We start from the raw sequence: 24465 nt of genomic DNA on the forward strand, positions 1-24465 counted from the left end.
AGAAAAGTAAAATAAATATGTGGTGGGAGCATAACTCTAACAAATTTAAAATATTATAATCAATTATTTTGTAAAAATAAACATAGTTTAAAAATAAGACACGTATCATTAAATTAAAAAAAAAAGAGGGTGCAAAACAGAGTGTGTTAGAGAGTTTATTTAACACTCCTCGTGTTACAATAGATATTTCATTTTTCTAAGACATATCTTAATATAGTCAAAGATCACTAGGTGAAAATTTTAACTCTTTGTCAATCTGTCCCAACATCTTTCAAATCATTCCAATAATCTTTTACAAAACAAAATCATCAAGTTGCCAAAAAAAATTAAGCTTTTTAAAGGTTGATAACACAATTTATTCCCTGGTTTCTTATAGAGTTTGGTTGAAAATATAGTGAAATTTCTTATAGAGTTTGATTGAAAATACAATGAAAGTAACATAATAATTAAGAAAAAATAGTGAACTGTTGAAAAAGAAAATGGGGACCAATAATTAAACTAAGCAAAATGTTAGGGACGTTTTAGCTATAAAAGATACAAAAGAAAGATTTCCAATGAATTGATAATTTATTAATGAGTCAATTACGCGACTTATTTATTAAATTCATTAATGTAGTCAACATTTTAAAACTTTTTAAAAGTACACATAATTAATATTTTTAAATTTAAAGTCCGAAATGAAGTCAATTACTGAAACGTCCTTTAACATAAGCGAAGAAATAACATACAAGAGCTCAGCGACGAAGAGAAAATCAACATCCAAAATTGTTATATATAGAATATTTACAAGAAATCCACTAAAATAAATAAAATAAAAAACTGAAGTACAATTCTAGCTAAAACATAATATATATTTTCTCACTTTTTTTTTTTGGCTTCTTTTTTGTTAGTTTTTTTTTTCTTTTTCTACAATTTGAATTTAGGGAATGAGCTATGATTTTTGAAGTAGGATAATATGTGAGGAATTACAAGAACAAGTCTTGGTTTCTTTATTTATAGTCCTCCACTGGTCAGAAATGTCTTGGGCTATTTTAACGGCATCAGAAGCCGTTCCCAAAAGGCCTCTTCTTGTGAACCCAACTGTGTAAAGCCCATTCTCTCCCTTCCACCCGTTAGGAAACGGCGTTCTCGGCATTCCATCTTTTGTGAAAAAATCACAACTCTGCATCATATAAAATCAATAGAACATTCATTAATTAATATCATTAATAATAAAATATTTTTTTTAAAAAAAACAAAAACATAGAAATTCCAAAAAAAAAAAAAAAAATTGGGTGTGCGTGTGTGTGTGCATGGAGAAAAAAAAAATAAAAGAAAGGGAGATAGAGGATTTGTAATGGTTTATGGGGTCTGTGAATGTGTCCAAGTGAAAGAAAGCGATGTGTGATTCATAATAAGATAGAGCTAAATCTAAAAACTAATATTGGCATAAGAACCTGATCATGACATTGTGATTACCTTGAGCCAAGTAGGAACGTTACTTTTGTACCCAGTTGCCAATATTATAGAATCAAACTCTTTCTCTTGTCCATCCAAAAATCTAGCTCCATTTCTCGTAATCTCCTTCACAGTTTCCGTAACCTGAAGAAAAAGAAAAGTTCTCCACATCACTACTCAAGTTATATATATATATATATATATGTGTGTGTATTTATATATAAATAATTCCAAACACTAAAACAAGTACTAGCCAACATTAGTACGGTTTTGATATGAGAAATTTTTACCTTGATTTTGCCGGATCTTATTTGGGATAAGGCTCCGACATCTAAAACCGGAGTCTTACCAGTGGCGTTCTTGAGTTCAATTGGGCCGGTTTTGGGCCGCCGGAGACCCAATTGGTCAGTGTTACCAAGGGTGAAACTGGCAGCCAAGAGAAGGATCTTGTCGACTAATTTCAGTGGTAGCCATTTGAGTAGTGCCATTGCTATTCCGAAAGTCGAGAAGCCAAGTATTTCTCTAGGCAGAACATGGACCTGTTATGTTTGTTTCATTGAACATATAATTAAAATCTCAAACACAAAATATCCCCTAAAGAGTTAAGTAATAAAGATTCAAAAAACGACAAGGATAATATTGAGAAAAGTGCCGAGAGTGGAAAAAAAAACATAACTAGGAAGAATAGTCAAAACTTCGAATTTTTTAAGCATAACCAAGAAGATATTAAAAATCTACATAAAGAAGACAAAAGCCAAACTGTTTTGTTTAAACTGGAAAACAACGCCAACAACAACAATAATAATAAACTTAATTTCTTTTAGAGAGTGAGAGATGGGGACTTACGGTGTTTCTAACGACCATATGAGGGAATGCATTGTGTCTACAAAGGTCCAAACTAACTTCCATACCGGAATTACCACAACCAACGACCAAGACCTTCTGGTTTCTAAACTCACAACCGGACTTATACCCACTGGTGTGGACAACCGGCCCATGAAACTTGTCCAGGCCCACAATCTCCGGTATAGCTGGCTCTGCATTTTCTCCGGTGGCCACAATCACCCACCGGGAAATGTAGTCGGCTTCTTGGGTCTTTACCCGCCAAAGCCCCGAACCCAAATCGAATAGGGCAGCCTGAACGGCTTGGTTGAAGCGGGGTTTTATTGCGAAGTGTGAAGCGTAAGACTCCATGTAAGAGATGAACTGGTCTTTAGTTGGGTACTTTGGATAATCTTCAGGGAAATCCATAAAAGGAAGCTGACAAAACTGTTTGGGAAGATGAAGTTTGAGACGATCGTAAGTTCTTTGTTGCCAAAGTGAAGCTATACAGTCATTTTTCTCGAGAACCAAACAGGGTACTCCTTGACGAGCGAGACAAGCCGAAACTGCTAAACCAGACGGCCCAGCTCCAACCAGAATCGGTCCTTGAACCCAAACACACTTCGAGTGTTGTTCTTTACATGAGCCCATCTTTTATAAAATCCCAAGAAACCAAAATACAGGTTAAAGAAACGTTAAAGAAAAATAAAATAAAAAAGTATATAGAAAATTAATCCCTCCTTCTCCCACTTCCTCTGTTTTTTCTCAGAGAAGAAAAAAGTGAGAACTTGAAGATGGAATAGTGGGGGGTATTCTGTGTTTTGGGGAGTGAAACGAAGGGGTTTTAAAGAGAGACTGTGAGAGACTGGAACACTTTTAATGCATGGATAGAAAAATGAAAGGAAAAACAGAAGTTTTTATGAGAGAGAGAGAGAGAGACGAGTAATGGAGGCGTGAAGGTTAAGGAAAGGATTTGGTTCTGCTGTTTCTCTAGGCCCTTTTCTCTTCAGGTTAAGCTTAGCTTAGCCTGCAGGGATTTGTGGGATTGTAGTTGTAGTAGCAGTAGTAAGAAAAGTTGTTGTAGTATATAGATGAGGTAAAGCTCATAAAAATAAATAGAGTAACGATATCGGCAACTAAAATATAAACTTAAACATTATATTTACACACAGCAATATGTCAGTTTAGTCTAGACAATTATATTTATTAAAATTGTGATCCACTATTTTAAAAAGTAGTGACACGTCACTGTGTATAATATTTGGGTGCACATATCATTACTCAAATAAATAAATGCTTAGGTTGATTGAGTATTTTAGAGGAATATTGAGATGTCACGAGTCCTCACTTCAAGTCTTTGCAAAACTCATTTTTAAATACGTTATATTACTTGGGGACCGAATCTATCCCGTCCACGGAACCATTCCGTGAAAACCAGATAGTTGTTGGATCAAATTGAAGGGCTCGGGTTCAATTGGGCATTAAAAAATTTAGCTGACATTCCCAGCCTTTTGTGAGCAGGGGTAAATAGTTTTTGCACTGTTCACTATATCTTGAATATCTGGTTACCCAATCTCTCACTCTCACTCTCTTCTCTCAGCCTGTCTCAAGCAAAACTCGACCTCTTTCTTAAAAAAAACACAACCTCTCTCTGTAAAGAAAAACACTCAAACCTCAATCCATGATCCCCTTATCTGTTGAAGTGAAAACTCAGTACAAAACTCTTTGATAATTTAAGTTTTGGGTATGGTTTAATGGATTCCTCTGCTGTTATGCATTATGAATTGACATTTTGCTTCTTTTACTTGTGTTGGGTGGAAAACAAAGAAGGTCTAGATCATGGTTTGTCAATTTCAAACTTTGAGAGGTATAGTTGTTTATCATGATCAATTATTGTGTTATTTTTTGCTTCTTTAAAAGTCAATTTCTTGTTAACTCGGTCATTCATTCTCTCCTCATTGAAGCTCAAAACAAGAAGAGAACTATGTATCTAAAATCTAGGAGATCCACTGCAATTTTCGAAGGTATGATGGATCAAAAATAATAATTTGTCTCAGAGAGTGCAGAGGAGAGCATAGAGTAGTTGAGTTAATGTATTGATAGAGTTAGTTTTCAAAGCCTCTTCTATTTTGATTTTAAAAATAAATAAAAATAAAGCGGGAAATGCATGCTGCCTGTTGTTGAATATTGGTTGATTGTAAAGATTTAGTGTTTCATATTTTTGTTTGTGATAGTCATGATCGATTATATTTTTGTGAGTGATACATTTTTAGGATTAATCTAGAACATTGCTGGGGGAAGCATATGGGAATTTGTGATACATTGTTGTTGAATATAGAATTAGGACATTGCAATGTTAGTTCATGAAGCTAAATTATGAGCATAAAAAAATTCACTTAAAACTCATTTCTCAAATTCCCATTATAACCAAGGGACTCAAAACCAATATAAATATGAGTAGTTGCTAGTTACAATCAAAGCACTCAAAACCAACATAAGATGATCTCATATGAAGAATGACCAAAAAGCCATGTCCACACTTGAAATCACTGCAAACAAAAAGCTATTTACCATGAGAAGAAAGAATGAATGTCTCTGTTTCCTTTTAGAGGCAATGAAACGAGATATATGTACATAAAGAAATTGAGTAAGATGATGCCTCAGAACAAGAAATCATGAATATATATGTAAAAGCACCAAAATCTAAATCATTTACTAACTACCAATCCAACCAAAAGTAAACATAGATAAATAACAATGAGACTTTCAAAACAAATATAAACATTTCCATTTTAATTTTCTCTCTTAAGTTGCAAATATAGTTGCCTTTAATTTCATTGACCATAAAAATTCAAATAGTATTAAAACTGAAAATGAACTTAGTACTATTAGTAACAAGAAAAGCCACTCTTGACAACCTTTTGTTGGTTGCTAATAACACACTTTACTTGTCCTGGTTAAGCCCTTGTAACCCATGAACAGTAGCTATCCATGTCTTTCCAAGTTGGCATCCTAGTGTAATATGAACCTTAATTTCTTTCCATGAAACAATAAAACAGCTATTGAATAAACTAGTAGCTATACATGCAAAATGAATAACTAAGAATTGAAACTCATTTTATGAGGAAACTTATAGGAAGCCAAAGTTAACCAATATTTAATTAAGCAACTGTTGTTATTTTCCGAAGATCAATATTCTAAGATCATTGAGTCTCACTTTTATTTTTCCATGCTACTTTAGAGTGTACCTGTTGAGTGGTAGAGAAATCCTTGAGTTAATTTTCCATAACTATCCTAGACATGGAAATAAAACACTTTCTGACTCTTAAGGGAACATTCTTTCGTCTCAACTAGTAAGAGTAGAATTATTGTTAATTTTGGTTTTTGTCTAAAAACTTGGAGGTTCATAATTTAATTTTCAAGAGACTATATAGTAAGAGACGAGACTTGTTCATTTTTGTAATTGCTGCAGTTGGAATATACATTTCGATAATCGATCGTATTCTTAGATGGAGAATTGTCTGTGAGGGAAAAGTTTTTTGTACCCTTTTATATACATTTTGTTTCTAGCGCATCTGTTAGTCTGCACCATTTATTTAATTTTTTGTTATGTGCTATCTAGATCATAGTCGATTATTCTAGATGGTCATCTAGATTTGTGGTTTAAATCGGGTTGTGAAGGAAATTTTTTAATTTAAAGACTAAACTTTTCATAAATATTTGAACTTGTAATTTAATTTTGAATTTGATAAGTGGTCAAATTGGTGAAAACTTATTATGTACATTGTTTATAGGTTTTTGTGAAGAATGTTAACATCATAAATTGATTTCTATTTTGAAAGCTACTATTTTCGGGCCGCATTCATGCAGACTTTACACCATTAAATAAGATTGAACAAGTTTCTACAGAGACATGTACCACCTATTGTATCCAACTAAGAAAGATGCCCCATTACCCCCCCCCCCCCCCCCCAAAAAAAAAAAAACCACCTCGAAGATTGATCGTGTCGAAAAATTAAGAAAAAAAAGTCTTGATGCAACATCGGGGGATGAGGGAATATCAAAGGCTGGGGACATCATCACCCGGTGCTCGGTCGAGAGAATTGGTCAAATCATGTCAGTCATGTCGCCAAACCAAAAGGAGGTGGCTGCAATCACAGGATTCGGTTCTCTAATGAGGATTGATGGTCTGAGCACTAATAGTAGCTTAATTCAATGGTTGGTTAAGAACGTTAACACGACCGATAACAAGTTATGCATATATGGCAAGGAGTTCTACATCAATGCTGCTGCCTTTGAAAGAGTGATGAATATAAAAGATGAGGGAGCAAAGATTAAAATGACCTGCCCACTTCCTAAAACAAATTTGGTGAACATTGTTGTGGGAAAAGAATGCAGCGTTTGCCTAAGAAAGTTGGAGAAAGACCTGAAGGAGTCACAAGACGCCGATGACCTCTTCATTGCAAGATTTTCCCTGACATGCATCGGCAGTATCTTGTGTCCAATGATCGGAAATAAAGTTAGCGCTTCTTACATGAAGGTGTTGCACGATGTTAATTCCATAGCATTGAAAGACTGGGCCACCTTCTGCGTGCGGTTCCTTATGGAGTCCATCAAGAAGTTTCAAGTGGGTGGATACAGATACTTGTCCGGATGCTTAATCTTTCTCCAGATATCTTATTTGTCTTTTAATTGTTCAAGTTATGACTAAATTTTTTGCACAGGCAGTGTATAGAAACTTACATTTTTTGTTTACTATTTTATGGTGTAGCTCTTCTATTTGGATCATGTTGACTCCGGTTATGTTGATCGAACTATTCCTTGCATAGATTTTTGGACAGACATCCAAGTGAAGCGAGTGAAGAAGTGGCTTAAAAAATCTGGAGGATTCCAATCAAACAAACTAATTATTTTTTTCCTTTCTTTATTTCAGTGAAATGTTTGTTTGATGTGCTAATCTTGATTATCCCAAAAAATTATGTAGTTATTGCTCAAGATCTCTTTCTTTTTGTTTTATTTTTGCAAATCCTGCTTGCTAAGGGGGTCAGGACCATAGTTTTTGGTACCTCTAAGTTCCCCCTGTTGCTATAGCTGATGACGAGACAAAGAAGTATGTTGATAGTCTAAGGCAAGTTGTAGATGGTCTAAGGCAGGATGTGGGCGCTCTGAAGCAGGGCTTTGGCACATTCATGAGTGAGTTGACAGAAGTGAGAAAATTCATACTCACTTTACCACAAGAAACATCTGCGAAAGTCCAAGAGGCTTTGGTGCAATGCAGAAGCATTTAGACCAAAAGCTGAGTGAAATAGCTTTATCCATTACAACCAGCCTGGTTCAAGGACGTACAAAAAAAAAGAGACTATGCAGGATATCATTAGGGATTTTACAGTTAAAGATTGTTGGAAAAAGACGAAAGAATTTTGAGTTAATAAAAAAAGAGAAGAAAGGATTTAGTGAGAAAAAAAGTGATACAGAGAACACCTAACCTGCGGCTGAGAGGGTAGTGCATGATCTTACTATAACGCCCTACTTCCTTAGAGCCATTACTAAGTGAGTTTAAAATCGCACTTTCAACTCGCTAATCGAGGTTTTAAGTCAAATAGTGTAATTAAGCCATAAGCAAAGGAAAGACTTGAGAAATGGTAATTTCCATAGATAATTATAAAAGTTTTACACTTGGGATCCCAAAATACAGTTTAGAAATATTTACAACATATAAACTAAACCAAGTCGACTAGACGACAAAATCTAGGTTTATTTACAAGCATCTCCCAAAACCCTCTGGCTGTGGCAGCCAGGCTGGCCAAACATGTACACGCCGCCTCACGCCTGTTGTACTCATGGTTGGTTGATCTTCTCTTTACCCTTACCTGCACCACAGAGCATCTGTGAGCCGAAGCCCAGCAAGAAAACCCACAAACAGATAACATATGCAACACATATATCAAGCATATAAACAGGCCACCAATGGGCTAAACACGTACGACCTAGCTGTCCTAGGCATTTACTAAGCCCTGGGTTCGCGGACCACGCCGTGAGGATATCCCAGGTATCCTTCTAGGGACTCGCCCTGGCAACTCGCACTCCACGTGCTCAACGCTCCTCCCGGCCCTTTGCCGTTCTAGGCCTTGCACTCAATGTGCCCAACGCCGTTCCTGGCCCTTCGCCATTCTCGGTCTACACCGCTCCCGGCTCTAGCCGATCATTCATACCATAATACATAGCATATCAAGCAGGTATAAAATTCTAACATATTCAGTTAAAGGGCTATGCCCGCAGTTCTAACATATTGGGCTCGACCCTGCATATCAATTCTATTCAAGTACATTGGGCTCAACCCTGCACACAAGCTCTATGGGAACAAGGGTTTTCTTACCTGAGTTCCGAGCTTTCTGAGCACCGATGCCCCGAGCACAGTCCTCTAATGTGAGCCTCGCTGAAACCCTAGTCACAACACATTAACAATGTCCATCCATCAAATTCTAATCCAATAAATAACTTCGAGCCATAACCATAACCTCCGGGACCTTGAATTCTATCAATCCGGGTGATAAAATCCATCCCGAGCCTTACCCATTGAGTTCCCAAGCCTAAATACCCTTAAAAACTCAAATTGGCACTAAGGGCCACGACCCCACCCACAAGAGCCGCGGCTAGCCTCGAAACAGAGGCTAACACCACACTGACCCCCACACGGGCCGTGGCACGCCCACCAGGCGCAGCGGCGCGCATGAGCTTCTTGGCCTCCCATGGCCGCGCGCGCACACGGCTCACCTCCAAACCCAGAATTTTCCATCTTCTTCCCTACCTTTTCCTCAAGCTAACTCATTCAAAGCCTACTTAACAAACCCAGATAAATAACACATGTATACCAGCTCAATATAAACACTAAAACCCACCAGAAATCTGCTCCAAAACTCAGCTAAGGCACCCAAAAGTAGACCAAGCTTGACTAACATGCAATCCTCAAAACCAGCATAAATTCAAGACCAAATCTTAATAATTAGAACTTACCTCTTACTGAATTAAGCTTCTGAACCAGTTCCCCCTATGCCACAATCTTCAAGCTTCAAGTTCCCTTAAATTTCCCCAGCTGAAAACCTTTAGCTTTAAGTTGATTTCCCTTAAGTTTCCCTTGAATTTTCCTTAGAGAGTGAAAGAGAGAGAGAAGTAAGAGCTATCTTCAGTTGGGAGGAAGTATGAGTCGGTTTCTAAAGTTTCTGAACTATTCCTCCATTTTGTTTTATTCACTTAAGTCCATGTGGTTACCTCAAGGCTCGGGGTACCAAAACGTCCCCGAGGGCAAAATGGTAAATTTCCCAAATATTCCCACCTAGACATTCTATCCTCAAATATATCTCCAAATATTTATTTTCATGTCCCGATAACCCCATAACACCTAGTACCCAAATTACCCCTCGACTCACCCCGAGTCTGAATCTCAACCCCGTTGTGACTCTCTGGCTAAGCGCTCCCCAGGACTGTCTCGGATCGTGCTGCACAGACATATCACATATATAACATTTATCACACTTATGGCCCTAATATCCAGACGGGGCCCACATACATATTTAGCCTAACCAAACACGCATCACAATCATATTTACACAAAAATCCACATATAAGCATATTAAACCACTTATTACCCTCCAGGCACTCTAATCAGGGCTCTAAGCCCGATTAGCAAATTCGGGTCGTTACAACTATCCCCTCCTTACAGAAATCTCAGCTACACTCTGGTGAATTTCGGCAAGATGGAAATGTTCAGGAGCCCCATGTGGACCTTGATTCCCGAAAGTGACATTTTTGGTGATGTAAGTCGTTACTGCATGTGGATTTTATATTTTCGACGTCATTACTTTGATTATTAACATTTACATTGTGGTTTCTTGATTTTAGATCATTACTTGCTTTTCCCGGGTGTTGAAACACGAGGAAAGGCAACGACATGAGGTTCCTGAACGACTTACATTTGGTATATGCCCACTCAAATATCGGTAATTCACCTAAAGTCCATAACAGCTAATTCAACCCACATTTTATGTTTATTATTTTGTGTTATATGAGGCAATTTGACAAACGTCGTAAATATAATAGGAGGCATACTTGGGGAAAGGGAGGCTAGTGGAAGATTACGCCGTAAGCCAACAATGGGCTAATTTCCACTTTGGGCAGTTTTCCTTGTGTGAATTGGTTTGTATTAAGCCTATTCCTTTAATAAAATTTATTTGTTAAAGTTAACAATATCCACGCTACTAAAATGGTGATAATCTAATGGACACCTCACTATCATCTAATTTTGATGTATTCTTAGATGCTTGTACCCGTGTTGGTCACTGAGATTTTCAATCATTGGTTCTTAGTCGTGGTGAATATAATCAATAGGTGTGCTGATATTTGGGACCCCCTTGTTGTTGCCAGAAGCAAACCTGTAAGCACGAAAGCCACAAAAGAGTGGTGAGAATATGCCCCAACACCCTTGTCATGGTTATTCCTTTCAAAGGTTTTTTTTTTTTTTTTAATTTCTCATGACTACTAAAATTTTGCACTTCAGCTAAGCACTCTTGATCACCTTTTCAAGTCCGAGATAAAGCAACATAAACAAAATGACCTCCAATTCTCCAACTTCTAGGTTTCAATAAAGAGCGGTACACCCCAGCAGGACAATGGGCACAAATGTGGAGTATATGTCATGAAGTTTATGGAGTCCTTCAAACAGGAGGAATCCGTGTCTCCGGTATGTAGTTGTTAAAATCAATTATTCGTCTACCTGTGTGTTAACACTGAAATTAACCATTTTAATCAATGGGTCCTTGCAGTTTGCTCCAGTGGATAAGCGACTGAAGATAGCATGTCAGCTTGTAACACATGATCGAAACGAGATGAGGGTGATTGTTTTCGTAACAAAGCCAAATATGTAGTGTCCCAGAATATTTACTTAGCTAGCTAGATAATAGTAGTAGTTAGTATTAGTTAGTAGTATGTGTAGTTATCGTGGATTTTGGTTCAAACCAGGACTTAGTTGGAAACTCATAGCAACAGTTGTGGATTTTATAAGTTTAACCTATAGTTCAAGATTATTAATTATAACATAAGGTTTGATTAATATTGCTGGTCATAGATATATATTTATTATAACCTAAGGTTTAGATAGAGCCAATAAGAGCATGACACTTGTCATAATCATGATTATTAAGGAATTAAGTATTTTTTATGAATAGTTTTAATAAAAGAAAAATCTAGAAGCTCTAGAACCTTCCAACAGCTATTAGGATCGTATTATAACTCAGTCAAAGCTGTTTATCCAATTCAAATTATGCTGAAAAAGTGTAAATACGTGTTTGATATATCAACGTATGCCAATATATTGCAGCATAGGGGTCGATATATCGCCTACGAAAGATACGGAAAACACGTCAACTTTGCACGAACGATCGAACGGGGCTCGAGAATATAGGGGAGGTGATATATCGGCTCCAAGATGGTTTTTTTTTTTTTTTGAAAGTTTAGTTTTTAATTTTGAAAATTACCCTTAACCACTTAGACCTTCCTTTGAACGATTTTGACCGAGTTTTGGGCATCAGTTGAACGAAAATTCAAAAAAAAAAAAATTCATTTTATATTCATTCAAATTAAAGAAGGTTAGTTTCACTCCTTGAACTCTATAAATAGGACCTAGTACTCAGCCATTTTCTTCATTCTTCAAGCATTTGTTCAGAGCCTCCAAGGTACTAGTGTTACTGTAGAGAGATACCCTTGGGTTTGAGATAAAAGCTTTATTATTCTAAGCTTTTCTAAACACTTGGGAAGTGAGATTTATTGTGATTTTGGTATTGAGGTTAGACCAATCCATAAGATCATTCAAGGTATTCCTATCCCTAAGTTCAGTTCTTCATGATTCTATAGTTTTCTTTTATTCAAAACCTAACTCTTGTTTATGATTCTTGATTAGGTATTTAAGTTCTTGAAACTTAAGGTTCTTAATAGTAAGTTTCTTCTTGGATGATTTAGTGTTCTTTTCATCTCTTTTCTTTAGATTCTCACCATTTTTACTGTTGGTTTATAGGAGTGTTCTAATCCCGTTCTTGTTCCCAAATATCCCGGCTTTTGGTAAGGAAAATAGGATAGATTTTATGTGCTTATATGATATGTTTATGTTATGATATGTTGATGTTATGATATGTATATGTATAATATGTCTTGCAGTCCTTGGGCATATGATTTGTTTAGATAACAAGCCCCAAGAATATGTTTTATAGTCCTTGGCCATATGACTTGTTTAGCTAGCAAGCCCCAATAATTTATGGGCATATGACTTGCTTAGCTAGCAAGCCCCACAAATTTATGGGCATATGACTTGCGTAGCTAACAAGCCCTAATAATTTATGATGGCCATTAATATTGTAGTCTTATACGATACATGTTTTTTTTATAGTCATATGTTTTACAGTGTACATTTATGATATAGTCTTATGCTTATGATTTATGTTATATGTTGTTAGTAGATTTTTCCTTGCTGGGCATTAGGCTCACTCCTTTATTTTTTAGTGTGATGCAAGAAAATGATTATGGAAGGCGGAAGGATTCTTGGCAACTTGGCTTATGTGTTAAGGATGAATGGACTACATAGACTGCGTGTCGATCAAGGATGACGTTATTTAGTCTTTTGAATTATGTTCTTTTGTAATTCCGCACCTAGTTTTTAAACAATTGAATTAAAGTTTATGTTTTATCTTTTATAAACAATGAGATCCCATACCATAGCATATTTTATTTAATATTCTTATCTTATTTTGTATTGGTACAATATTATGGGTTTTTAATAAAGTTATGTTATTTCTTATGTTTGTATCCAAATAGTAGTAGCTATGTCTAGTAGTTTTAATAGTCCAAGGTCTTAGAAATAGTTGGGTCATTACAAAATACTACATGCAATAGAGTCCTCTACCCGTAGGTAACCCTGTCAAGACCCCTTCTGACCCCAGATTTTCAACGAAGAAGTTAAAGGCGAAGAAATCCATTCCCACATGTCTAGTACCAACAAGGACCAGTGGTAGACTGAAGAGAATTAAGTATGACAAATAGTTAATCAAACCGTCTATGTTTTTTGGTATTAGCCATGCCCACTTTTCCTTTTCCTGGATGTATTATATCAAGTTAGAAGGGCTTGAGGAATTTTAAAGGAGAATTAGTTTCGGTTTTTGAATAAGCATTTTTATTTATTAGGTTCACATACATTTCTCTACAATTGGCATTTTAGATCGTAAACTCTAAATTTGGCTAGTACGAAGTAGATATGTTTGTATATTGAGTTAATGTGTAATAGTTAAGTACTAAATTAATTTGTCTAAAAAAAGTATATTTCCAAATTAATATTCAAACTTACTATATATCCAATAATTTTGTTTCTATTCAAACTCTTATCTATAGATAATTGTGACCCTAAACTAGACCATTCGATTGGTCTTTGGTGAAAATATAATAAATAAATTATTCGGTAATCATTTGATTAGAACAAGTAATGAAAAAAATTTATCTTCGAAAGTATAGAAGTTATTTCACCTTTCTTTTTTACTTTTGGATAAACTAGATGGATCTAGATGTCAGTCGAATTTATTAGCAGAATGTATTTCTCACTTGAATTGACATTTAAATTTAGAAATCTAATTTTGTTTCATCCAAACCACACGCAAATTCTGAGGGGGTGATTGTTTTGCCAATGAGAAATTTTATTTTCCAATTTGATATAAATTTAAGGAGAGAATTCAAACGTTAATCTGGAAAATTATTTGTTTGTACATGATTTCAATATTTCACTAGATGGAACATGTGTGTCTTAATTCTTCCTTCGTCGTTGTAATGGCCTTCAAAAATGAGCATTAGGGACATCATCATGATCGTATTTAGCGTGGCCTTTGGCACGAGTATCACTATTTGTCGCCGCATCATCACCTTCATATGGTCCAAGAATACCATCAGGCAAGCTATCTTCCCTATCTGATCGATCCCCAACAGACTGTCGCACCAATAAAAGTAGATTGTTGAGCTTATTCATTGCCTCTTTTTGGCGATTCTGCATATCCCTATGTCCACTTAATATGGTGGCAACTTGAGCCTTTAAGTCCAATTGCATTGCCTTTACCTCAGCCAAGTCTTTCCCCATTTCTGATAAGCCATTAAAGTATGTTCGAGATTCCTTGTTTTTTTGTGTGAAATCATCCTCCATCATTTCATCATCCCCATCAATGCGATTAAGCCAAGCGTCCTCCATTATCTCGTGTTCCGTGAGTGTTTGACTCATACATTGATCTATTCCCATGAGCTTACGTAGGTGGGAGGTGTCCATGTGTTGGTCTCCTATTACCTTCGCCAACTATTGTCTCTCCTCCAGTGTAGGCTTCAAAGTAGAACAACAGCGGTACTAAAGGTGGAACAAGCATAAAAAGACTACAATTAATGGAATTTCAAGTAAAAAATATAAAATGTCTTAGAAAGTGGAAAGACAGCAATAGAACCCTTACCTTATCTTTGTTCAACATGTTGGCCACATCTACGACAGTGAAAAGCTTCGTGCTTTTCCATCGCACCATTCTTGGAATATCCTTCCTAATTAATGTTGCACATTCCAATCCTACCTCGCGTATTGCCTCATGTAAAATGCCCTAATCTAGTGCTTTGTAAAAAATTCACATGTTCATTTGTTTATAAGAGAAAAGCCACTTATTATAAAGATTTCAGTAAGGTCTTGCTTAAAACATGCAAGTTGGACCCAATAGTTTAAAAAGAAAATATCAGTTTTCATGCAAAGTTCTAAAACAACAAAAAATTCCAGTCCCACTGATAAGTTTGAAAAGTCTCATTAAACACAACATTATTAAAATAAAAATGGCGTTTTAAATTGATCGTTTCTTGTCCATAGGATGCCCCCACGCCATACACAGTAGGACGACAAAACTCCCCACATTACCACTCGTGCCTTAGAGAAACCTATTTTCTACCTGGAAGGGAAAGTAAGGGGGTGAGCTAAAAGCCCAGTAAGGAAGTACAAACAACAAACAAGTAAGATACAACAAATCACAAACACATTCATCCATCTTTATACATCATAGCATCATTGTCATAATGGTGTCAATATCATAAACATACATAATCACGTCAACATTAACATCATCATAGCATAACCATCATAGCATAAACATCATAACATCATCATAAATATTTCCTTGTGAACATGGCCTGCTGAATTGTCCATGTCACCCTTTGAGGTAAACAGGATCTCTGGTCCTTGAATAACCTCGGCGCATCCGCCCTTGGAGTTACATCTTCATATCCTTAGTAACTCGGGTTACATCTTCATATCCTTAGCAACCCCTTTTTGATGTGTCGCGTTCATCACGCTAACATCCATTCATAACATACAACATACAATCCAAACATATCATCATATCAAAGCATTTCATAATTCATAGCACAAGACATCATAACACTTTCATTCATACAAACAATCTTACCATTCATAGCATAACAAGCAAAATTCTATCTAACTTCCTTACCTCAGGTCCAAGCAAGGTGAAATGACAACTTCACAACGAGCCTATACCATAATCAAAATAACCTTCCTTAGCATCACATAAACTCTATTTTGCCCACTCATATAACCCATGTGTGTATGGGCCATGCACACATGGTGAAAGTTATTCACAACATCCAAACAAGGCATATATACACCTAAGGTCATAAAAGAATAATGCACATTCTACCTATATTACATGCATGGTCCTTTTATAAAAACTATATGGTTGCATAAAATACACATTTTTGAACGTAAAAGTGGAATTGCATGTGACATGCATACGTGGGAGCGTTGCGTAAATGTGGTGTTTAAAACGATAATTCTACGCGTTTTACTTCTATTATTTTCAAAATAATAAAATTGTAACATGCTTTGTTTACCATTATTTATCTTTTTAAAATTTCTAGGTTGATTAATCTTCTAAAAGCGTTATTTTTATTTCATAAAAATAATTTAATCAACCATTATAAAAAAAAATTATTTCATTAATCACTTTTAATTTGCATAAAATAACTAAGACCAACAATTACGAAAAATGCTTATAACTTAACATGTTTATTTAGAAAATAACATTATAATTCAATTATCAAATTTATAAATTTAATGTGAGAAAAATCTAATTTAGATGTGGAAAAATATTCTTTTAATTATTTTATTTTTAAGACTTAATTTTAAGTGGAACAAATTCATATGTAAAAATCCAATTATTATTTTTATAAATATTTAACTAAACTTTCAGCCATGTTTTAATTTATTTAAAAATCACAAGTAAAATATTTTCACAATTTTTCTTAATTAAAAATAAGGGAAATCATAACTATTAATATCAACACTCATAGTCATAATAAATATTTTCATGGGTTAGGGTGTTAATTTATTTCAACATATACACAAAATTCCTTTTTATTTAAAAACACAATTTCACTTTTTATTAAAATTCCAGCAACTATTTTTAACCTCAAAATCACTATTCTTATTTTTAAAAACTCATATTTTCTCAAATATATATAAAAAAATCTATAGGTAATTATTTACACAAAATATCCTTTCAAGGCATCTTTAGTTTCCCATTTAATTTCTTAAAACATCAAAACACTTGCAAAAATTTATTTAAGCACTCAAAACATTATTCTCATCATATACAACATCATTTTTGTACAAAAATCAGCAAGCACATTAAATCATGAAATTCATTATTTTCATTACATTTCACAAAATTTCATGCTTATTTATGTAACAATATTCCAACACAACCCTAGCATATTTCTACACCCTTTTTAATTATTTTAGATGTTACCATTTAACACACAATAAATCATCAACCACCTTGAAACATATTCACAAGTCATGAACAAATAATCATCTTTGATCTTGTCCTAAAATATACTCTTAATATATTATTATCATGCAATTATTCCAAAGAAACAAAACCATCATAAATTCATTCAAGATCTTACCACAACCTATCATGATTTCTAAGATTAAATTGACATTAAACATAAAATAAAAATAACCATTGAGCATCACCCAAGGCCGAAACACACTTAGTCAAAATAACCAATTCTTTTCATGTTATTTTTAAATACTCACCATTACTTTTCTTAGTCCACAAATTTAAACCCTTGTACACTTTCACATACAATCTTTAAGCCAAAACATACTTATCATTTAACCATAGAAAACTTTGAACAACATATCATAATCACCATATTTCAATAATCATCTCACTACACATATTTTTAATACATAACCATAAGAATTAAACCAAAATACCATAAACCCATGCCCACGCCTAGGCCTTTTCTCATGCATCAAAATATAAGAAAAATATCCATCAATCCATGAACATCATACATTAGGGTTAGAGATTTGATACCTCCTTTGATTGTAGAATCAAGAACACAAATTGATCAACACCCAAACTTTACCACCCCTTGTTCAAGCCTAGGTTTTTTTTTTTTTTTATGAAATCCATCATGAGAAGAAGAAAGATTCAACAACACACAATAGAAACAAAGTCAATATCACAAGAATTGAAGGAAAAGAATAGACAAACAAAATCACAAAGAAACATACTCTAGACTTGGTTTCTCTTCTCCTTCTTCTTCCTTTCTTCCTTCTCCTTCTCTCTCTATCACGCCACTCTCTCTCTGTCTCTTCCTCTCTCTAACACATGGCAGCCAAGAGCATAATGCTCTCCATTTTTCCTCTCTTCCCTTTTATTCTAAAATGGCCCAAAATAGACTAACACAACAAAAGGTAAGTTTCCTATTCTTATTTATCTCCCTTTAATTTTATTTATTTGTTTTTATTATAATTGGTAGAAGATAAGAATATGATCACACCCTTACCCAAAATAACATTTATCACCTTATTTTTAATTTATTTGAATAATAAAATAAATGGAATAAATACTCTCCCTTTCCCACTATGTGCTACACGTCCACACCCTTTGTTTCCCTTTTCTTTTATATTTTTTTATATCAATTAATTTAAATAAAAATCTAATATAAGGAAAGTATAAAGTGTGTAGAAAATTCTACACATGTGCATCATGCTACCATGCACTTGCACACACTAAATCGCTAGGGTGCATCACTACCTACCATGCACCTTAGTACATTCAACCATAACTCAAATAATCACATTTTTAAAATAAATTAATAAATATCATTTAAAAAATAAATTCACAAAAATCCTACCAAAAAATTCTAACAATAAAACAAACAAACCATTAAATAAAATAATCACACACTTAACAATTAAATAAAAATAAATCACAACACTTAACAATTAAATAAAATAAAACACAAAAATTTTAATAACTAATTTTTTTTTTGGTGCACTACACCTCATAAGCCCAGTACTAAATTGTTGGTGCAAATTCGTATAATGTGTACTGAGCATACATTTCTGGCCTTTACATTGCTTCAGATTCATTGTACTTTCCATAACCTTCTCCAAATACTTAACTCTTTGTTTTCTCATGTCCTTGCCATATGAACCTAAAGTCTTTTCAAACAATTTATGTCCCCAAGGGTAGTTATAGAAAAAATCAAGATCTTCAATGACTAGCAACAAGTCCTTTTCGATTGCGGTGACATGTTCATTTCCATATAGGACGCTATCAACTAGAAAACATAGTCCGAGTTTCCAGGTGTCTTCTACATCTTTGCAAGCCTTAAAGACCTCCTCCAACTTGCTTGACACAATTCTGTTAGCGCCTTCAAAGTGTAGCTCCACTAATCTTCCACTTTTCAAAGTAAGGTTCTCATATTTCTTAGTGTTTGGTGCTTCAAAAGACAACCCAGTGATCGTCGCAAACTCCATTGTCTCGAACCAGAGCTGCTCACATTCGATATGGAATTGTACCTCATGCACCTTGTTCAATGGTATCTTTCTCATAAGCAGCCCATGTATCAGTGTCCCTGAAAATTTGAATTGTGGCGCTGTGAAAAATTGCTTAAATATTGACTTGTTAGCCCTCGCAAGAAGATTATGTTCGTTAAACTTGTCATTCAACTTCTGGAGTGTCGGCGTTCCTCAGTAGGTGATCCGGCCCGGAAACTGGTCCTCCACAGGAATTATGAGGTCTGACATCTGAGAAATAAGCAACAACCATATCAATCAGAATATGTATTTGCTTCAGCTGAATTTGAAAACTATTTAATTTTTTTTAAACAAATGTGATATGATTTTTATTTTTAATTTATCAAACCAAATTTTAAAATTAGTACATCAATTAAATGTATATTAATAGTACACCAACATCCATTTTTTTTTAATTAAAGTTACATTTTCTAAAATTAACTAGGCCACATTAGTCCAACAATGCCATCTAATATTTTCCATCTGAATCATATAAGCTGGACTGAAATTAATCTCTAGTGTCGCTGAATTTTCATATTCATCGAACAAGGTGCTGATTTTCTGTTCTTAAATATGAAATCTACAAAGTCCAATTTATTTTGTGAGAGTAGTTAAAAGGCAACAGAGAGGTTCAAGAAAAATCAAAGTGTATCAAACAACAAAGAAAATTGTATCTAACAACAATAAGTCATAAAAAGAGTACCATTATGTGATTAAATTTGACCTGAGAGTTGCTTGAAATATGCAAAATTGTTTCTGTGGAAATTAATTCTTCCAAGTCTCAACTAATTCGATTATAACAAATTCAGACTCGGTTATTTACTCAACTTGAAAAGTCAGGTCTACACACACACACATATATATATAGCTGACTATTTTGTTAATGTAAAAATATACAAGATATATTTTCACTTTGAGAGAAAGAAAGCTTGAGAGAAATTGGATTCTCATAACTGTGATTGAGAGAAAGTGAGAACCAGTGTGTAATCAGGTGTAAGGGAAATAGAGAAGAAAGATTTTTGTACTATGAGGAAGATTGATCAAGGTTTTGACTGTGAGAGGGTGTATATCGATATTGTTTTTGATATTGGATTTTGATGATGATGCTCAGCTGGATGTAGGATCAATTTTTTATTCGAACTAGGATAATTTTTGGTGTTCTTACTGCTTTAATTTTCTTGACTGTTGTTAGATTGAAGTTGCTAGTGTTTTCTTTGTTGTTCTTGGCTGTATTTAACTTGATTGGAGGGGAATCTTGTTGTTGTTTTCCAACAAATCAGAGCCAAGTTCGATTCTAATCAACAAAGTGAGTTTGAAGGTTCACCTAAGAATCAATCAAGAAAGCCATGACAGCCTCGGCAAAGTTCCACTCGAAAAGTTCGATGGAACAGGGGATTTTGGTCTGTGGAGAGAAAGCATGAAGGGAATCCTTGTTCATCAAAAGATTGCAAAGGTTATTGGTGATAAGGAGGTGCTTGCTCAAAAGTTTAAACTAGAAGACATTGAAGATATGGAGGAACTGGCGTACTACACAATTATTATGTATCTATCCAATAACGTGAGAAGGAAAGTTCAAGGGTTGAACACTGCCAAAGAGATATGGAAGAAGCTTGAAGAAATTTATCTGAAACCTTCATTAACTAACAAAATTAATCTGTTAGAAATGTTGTATGGTTTTAAGATTGTTCCATCTTTATCTTTAGATGAAAATTTAGATTATTTTAATCAAATCACTATTGGGTTGGCTAATGTAAAATATGTTGTAGATGAAGAAAGCCATGCAGTGATTCTCCTTCAATCATTACCAGCTGCATATCCAGAGGTGAAATCAGTCATTAAATATGGCAGGGATGACCTCACTCTTGAAGATGTGCTTGGAGCAATTAAATCAAAAGAATTGGAGCTAAATAAAGAGAAGGATAAAGGCAAAGATGTAGCTTACTTGGGAAGGGGGAGGACTCCAACAAGAAAGAGTTATTCTCATGGGCATTACAAGTCTCAATCAAGATCAAAATCTAGAGGAAAATACAACAGAGAACTCAGGAAGTGTTATTTTTGTGGAAAATCTAGTCACATTAAGAGGTTTTGCTATGAGTATAAGAAGAAACTCAAAGAAGAAAGGGAAAGGAAACAAGATTCAGTTTCCATTGCTGAGGAGATAGATCAATATTCATCAGATGGGGATCTTTATATGGTTTCAGATCAAAGAATCACTAAAGAGTGGATTCTTGATTCAGGATGCACATTTCATTATGTGCCCCACACAATAAATTTTTATTGAATATCAAAAAGTAAATTGTGGAACTGTACTAATGGGCAATGATAATTCTTGCAGGGTGGTTGGCATTGGAAAGGTGACTGTCAAGCACTTCGATGGAACAGTTAGGATGCTAAATCATGTGAGGCATATTGCTGAACTAAGAAGGAATCTTGTGTCTCTTGGGGTTCTTGAAGATGAAGGCTACAACTATAAGTCCAATAATGGTGTAATGAAAATTTCCAAAGGCTCACTCACTGTTGTGAAAAGGCAAGAAACAAAATGGATTATACATTCTGCAAGGTGAACACAGTTCCAGCTGCTGAAGTTGATGTTGTGAGACATCAAGAATCTGAAATGGAAATTTGGCACAAGAGGATGGGGCATATGAGTGAACAAGGGATCAAAGAGTTAAACAAGCAAGGATTGTTGGGAGATCTCAAAATAGGTTCATTACCTTTCTGTCAAGCATGTATCATGGGAAAGCATCATAGATTGAAATTCATGGCTGTAACACACAACTAAAAGAGACCATTGGAGTATATACATGCTGACTTGTGGGGTTCAAGCCATATTCGAACTCACTCAGGTAATCACTATTTCTTATCAATAGTTGATGAGTTTAGTAGATATGTTTGGGTTTATCTATTGAAAACAAAAGATGAATGTTTAAACAAATTTAAATTGTGGAAAACTGAAGTTGAAAATCAATATAATAAAAAACTAAAAGTTATAAGAACTGACAATGGCCTTAAATTCATCAATAAAGATTTTGATTTGTTATGTTCTAAGAGTGGTGTTGTGAGGCATAGGACTATTATTCATACTCCACAACAAAATGGAGTTGCTGAAAGAATGAACAGAACGTTGTTAAACAAAGTTAGATGTCTTTTGTTTAGTTCTGTTCTGGGTAAAGCATTTTGGGGTGAGGCTTTAATTACATCATGTTATTTAGTTAGTCGGAGCCAAGTAGGTCACTAAATTTGAAAAAATCTTATGAGAAATTGTTTGATAAAGCACCTAATCTTAGGCAATTGAGAATTTTTTTGTTGCACGACTTATGCTCACCAAAAGAAAGACAAACTTCATTCTAGAGCTATTAAATGTATTTTTCTTGGTTATCCAACAGGGGTTAAAGGTTGTAGACTTTGTGTAATTGACCAGTGATGATAGTTCTATTTCAAAGATCCCACATCTCATCTTTTTTGAATTGGTGTGACATTAATTCTTTTATATGGTCCCTAGCTTATTAGAATGATTCATTGGTTAATAAGTTGAATACACCATCATTAACCAAACTCCAACCAATCTCTTTTACAGTGAAAGCAATATTAATAGTCAAAATCACTTAAGTATTAGCTTCAAATGTCTTACTCAAAGACTTGCATAACTTGTTGCTTATCAGACAATTGAAAGGTGTTAAAAACTCATCAAAAAGCTATTGTTAACACTTTAAATTGAAAAATGGAAATGATGTAACTTGTTAGCTAGCTCCTAAATTGTTAACATTGTAAAAAGTCTTTCGGGTGTTATATCAAACACATTGTAAGCACACAACTAACACAAGTAAGTGAGGAACTATATCAAACATCTTGTATGCAAACAAATTATGACAATCTTCCTATGCAAACATACCCATAAAAGTTGTAAATATATTAAGTCATAACATAAAAATAGAGAAAATAATAAATTCAACCATACGGAAATTTGTAAATTGTAAACCAAAAGTAGAAGAATTAATAAGTTCATGAGAAGAAATGATCAACCAAAATATATCTTCTTGGACTACAAACCTCAATTTTAGTTGTGACTAGACCAAAAGTTGCCAGACCAGTTGGGGGTGACTGAAGACATTGAAGAGATGAGGATTGCAAAAGCAAGGTGTGCACTCACTGTGAGAAGAAAAGATGAGCTGAGAAAAAAATGGTTGTTTTGTAATTTTGGGATAAGATAAGTTGGGTAGAGAGAAAACGTAAAAATATTGGTTTCACTATTGTAGTGTAAAATTGAAATTAGTGTTTGGATTGAGTTTTTTAAAATTGACAACCAATCACATATTTACATACAACCCTACATGTTTAATGTTTTCAAAATCATAAAATTCACTTTGGATCACATACCAATCAAGGCCTAATTTATTTTTTCACCAAAATAATTGATAAATAATTTTTTTTAAATGGGAGGGGGTGAAATATAATGATTGCAAGATAAAAATAAAATTTTAATTTGTATTTATTTAGTATACAATTTATATTAAAATTTATATTTTAGAATATGTTATTTTAAATTGGTATACAATAAGTATTTTACATCAAATGGATTTAGTTGTATACATATCTTATTATTTCTTTTAAAATAAAAAACATGACATGGTATATTATGAATTAGTAATAATGAACGAGATGACTATGGAGTTTCAAAATTAATTTTTTCATTTGGTTAAATCTATTATTGCATTTTCCCTTATATTGGCTAATAATTTAATTTGGTTTGTAGTTTTTTATATCTTTAAAATAAAATAAATTCAATGTCAATTTACTGAGTATTTGGGTAAACACTAAAAAGTTTTTAATACTGAATTTCCAATGTATTTTTTGGGAAATCTGGTTTCAAAAGACCTTTTTAAGAAACAATTTTTTAAATTAGATTTTTTTGAATATATTAATATTAATAAAAGCTTATTTTTTATAAAATAAATTCCCAAATTTATTTATTATTTAGTGATTTTCTGTTAAATATGATAGCATTTTATTTTAACAATAACATAAGTATAACTTCCCTTCTATTTAAATTCTTAATTGTTTTTACTGATAATTTTTTAAACATGATTAAGTTATAGTTCTTTACACATTGTCTAAACGAATAAAATACTACACTTTAATAACAAAATAATTAAATAATATGTAATGATTATTATTCACATATAACCTCATACATTAATTTATTACCACTGCAAGGTATATAATATTACAATCTATTCTTTACTGGTAAAATGAACTTAAGAGAA

At 34.0% G+C, this 24465-nt stretch overlaps 1 protein-coding gene across 1 annotated transcript; it reads right to left on the minus strand.

Annotated features, from left to right (window-relative positions):
* Positions 1 to 741: 741 nt before the first annotated feature.
* On the minus strand, positions 742 to 3234 carry LOC133803314 (probable indole-3-pyruvate monooxygenase YUCCA4). The gene is made up of 4 exons (XM_062241309.1): positions 2284 to 3234; positions 1728 to 1976; positions 1459 to 1581; positions 742 to 1162 (listed from the first exon to the last, which is right to left on the minus strand). Exons 1-4 carry the CDS (start codon positions 2908 to 2910, stop codon positions 932 to 934), a joined length of 1230 nt encoding a protein of 409 aa, XP_062097293.1. The 5' UTR covers positions 2911 to 3234; the 3' UTR covers positions 742 to 931.
* Between the last annotated feature and the right edge of the window lie 21231 nt (positions 3235 to 24465).

Source organism: Humulus lupulus, chromosome X, assembly GCF_963169125.1.
Source record: "Humulus lupulus chromosome X, drHumLupu1.1, whole genome shotgun sequence".
Taxonomy (NCBI): domain Eukaryota; kingdom Viridiplantae; phylum Streptophyta; class Magnoliopsida; order Rosales; family Cannabaceae; genus Humulus; species Humulus lupulus.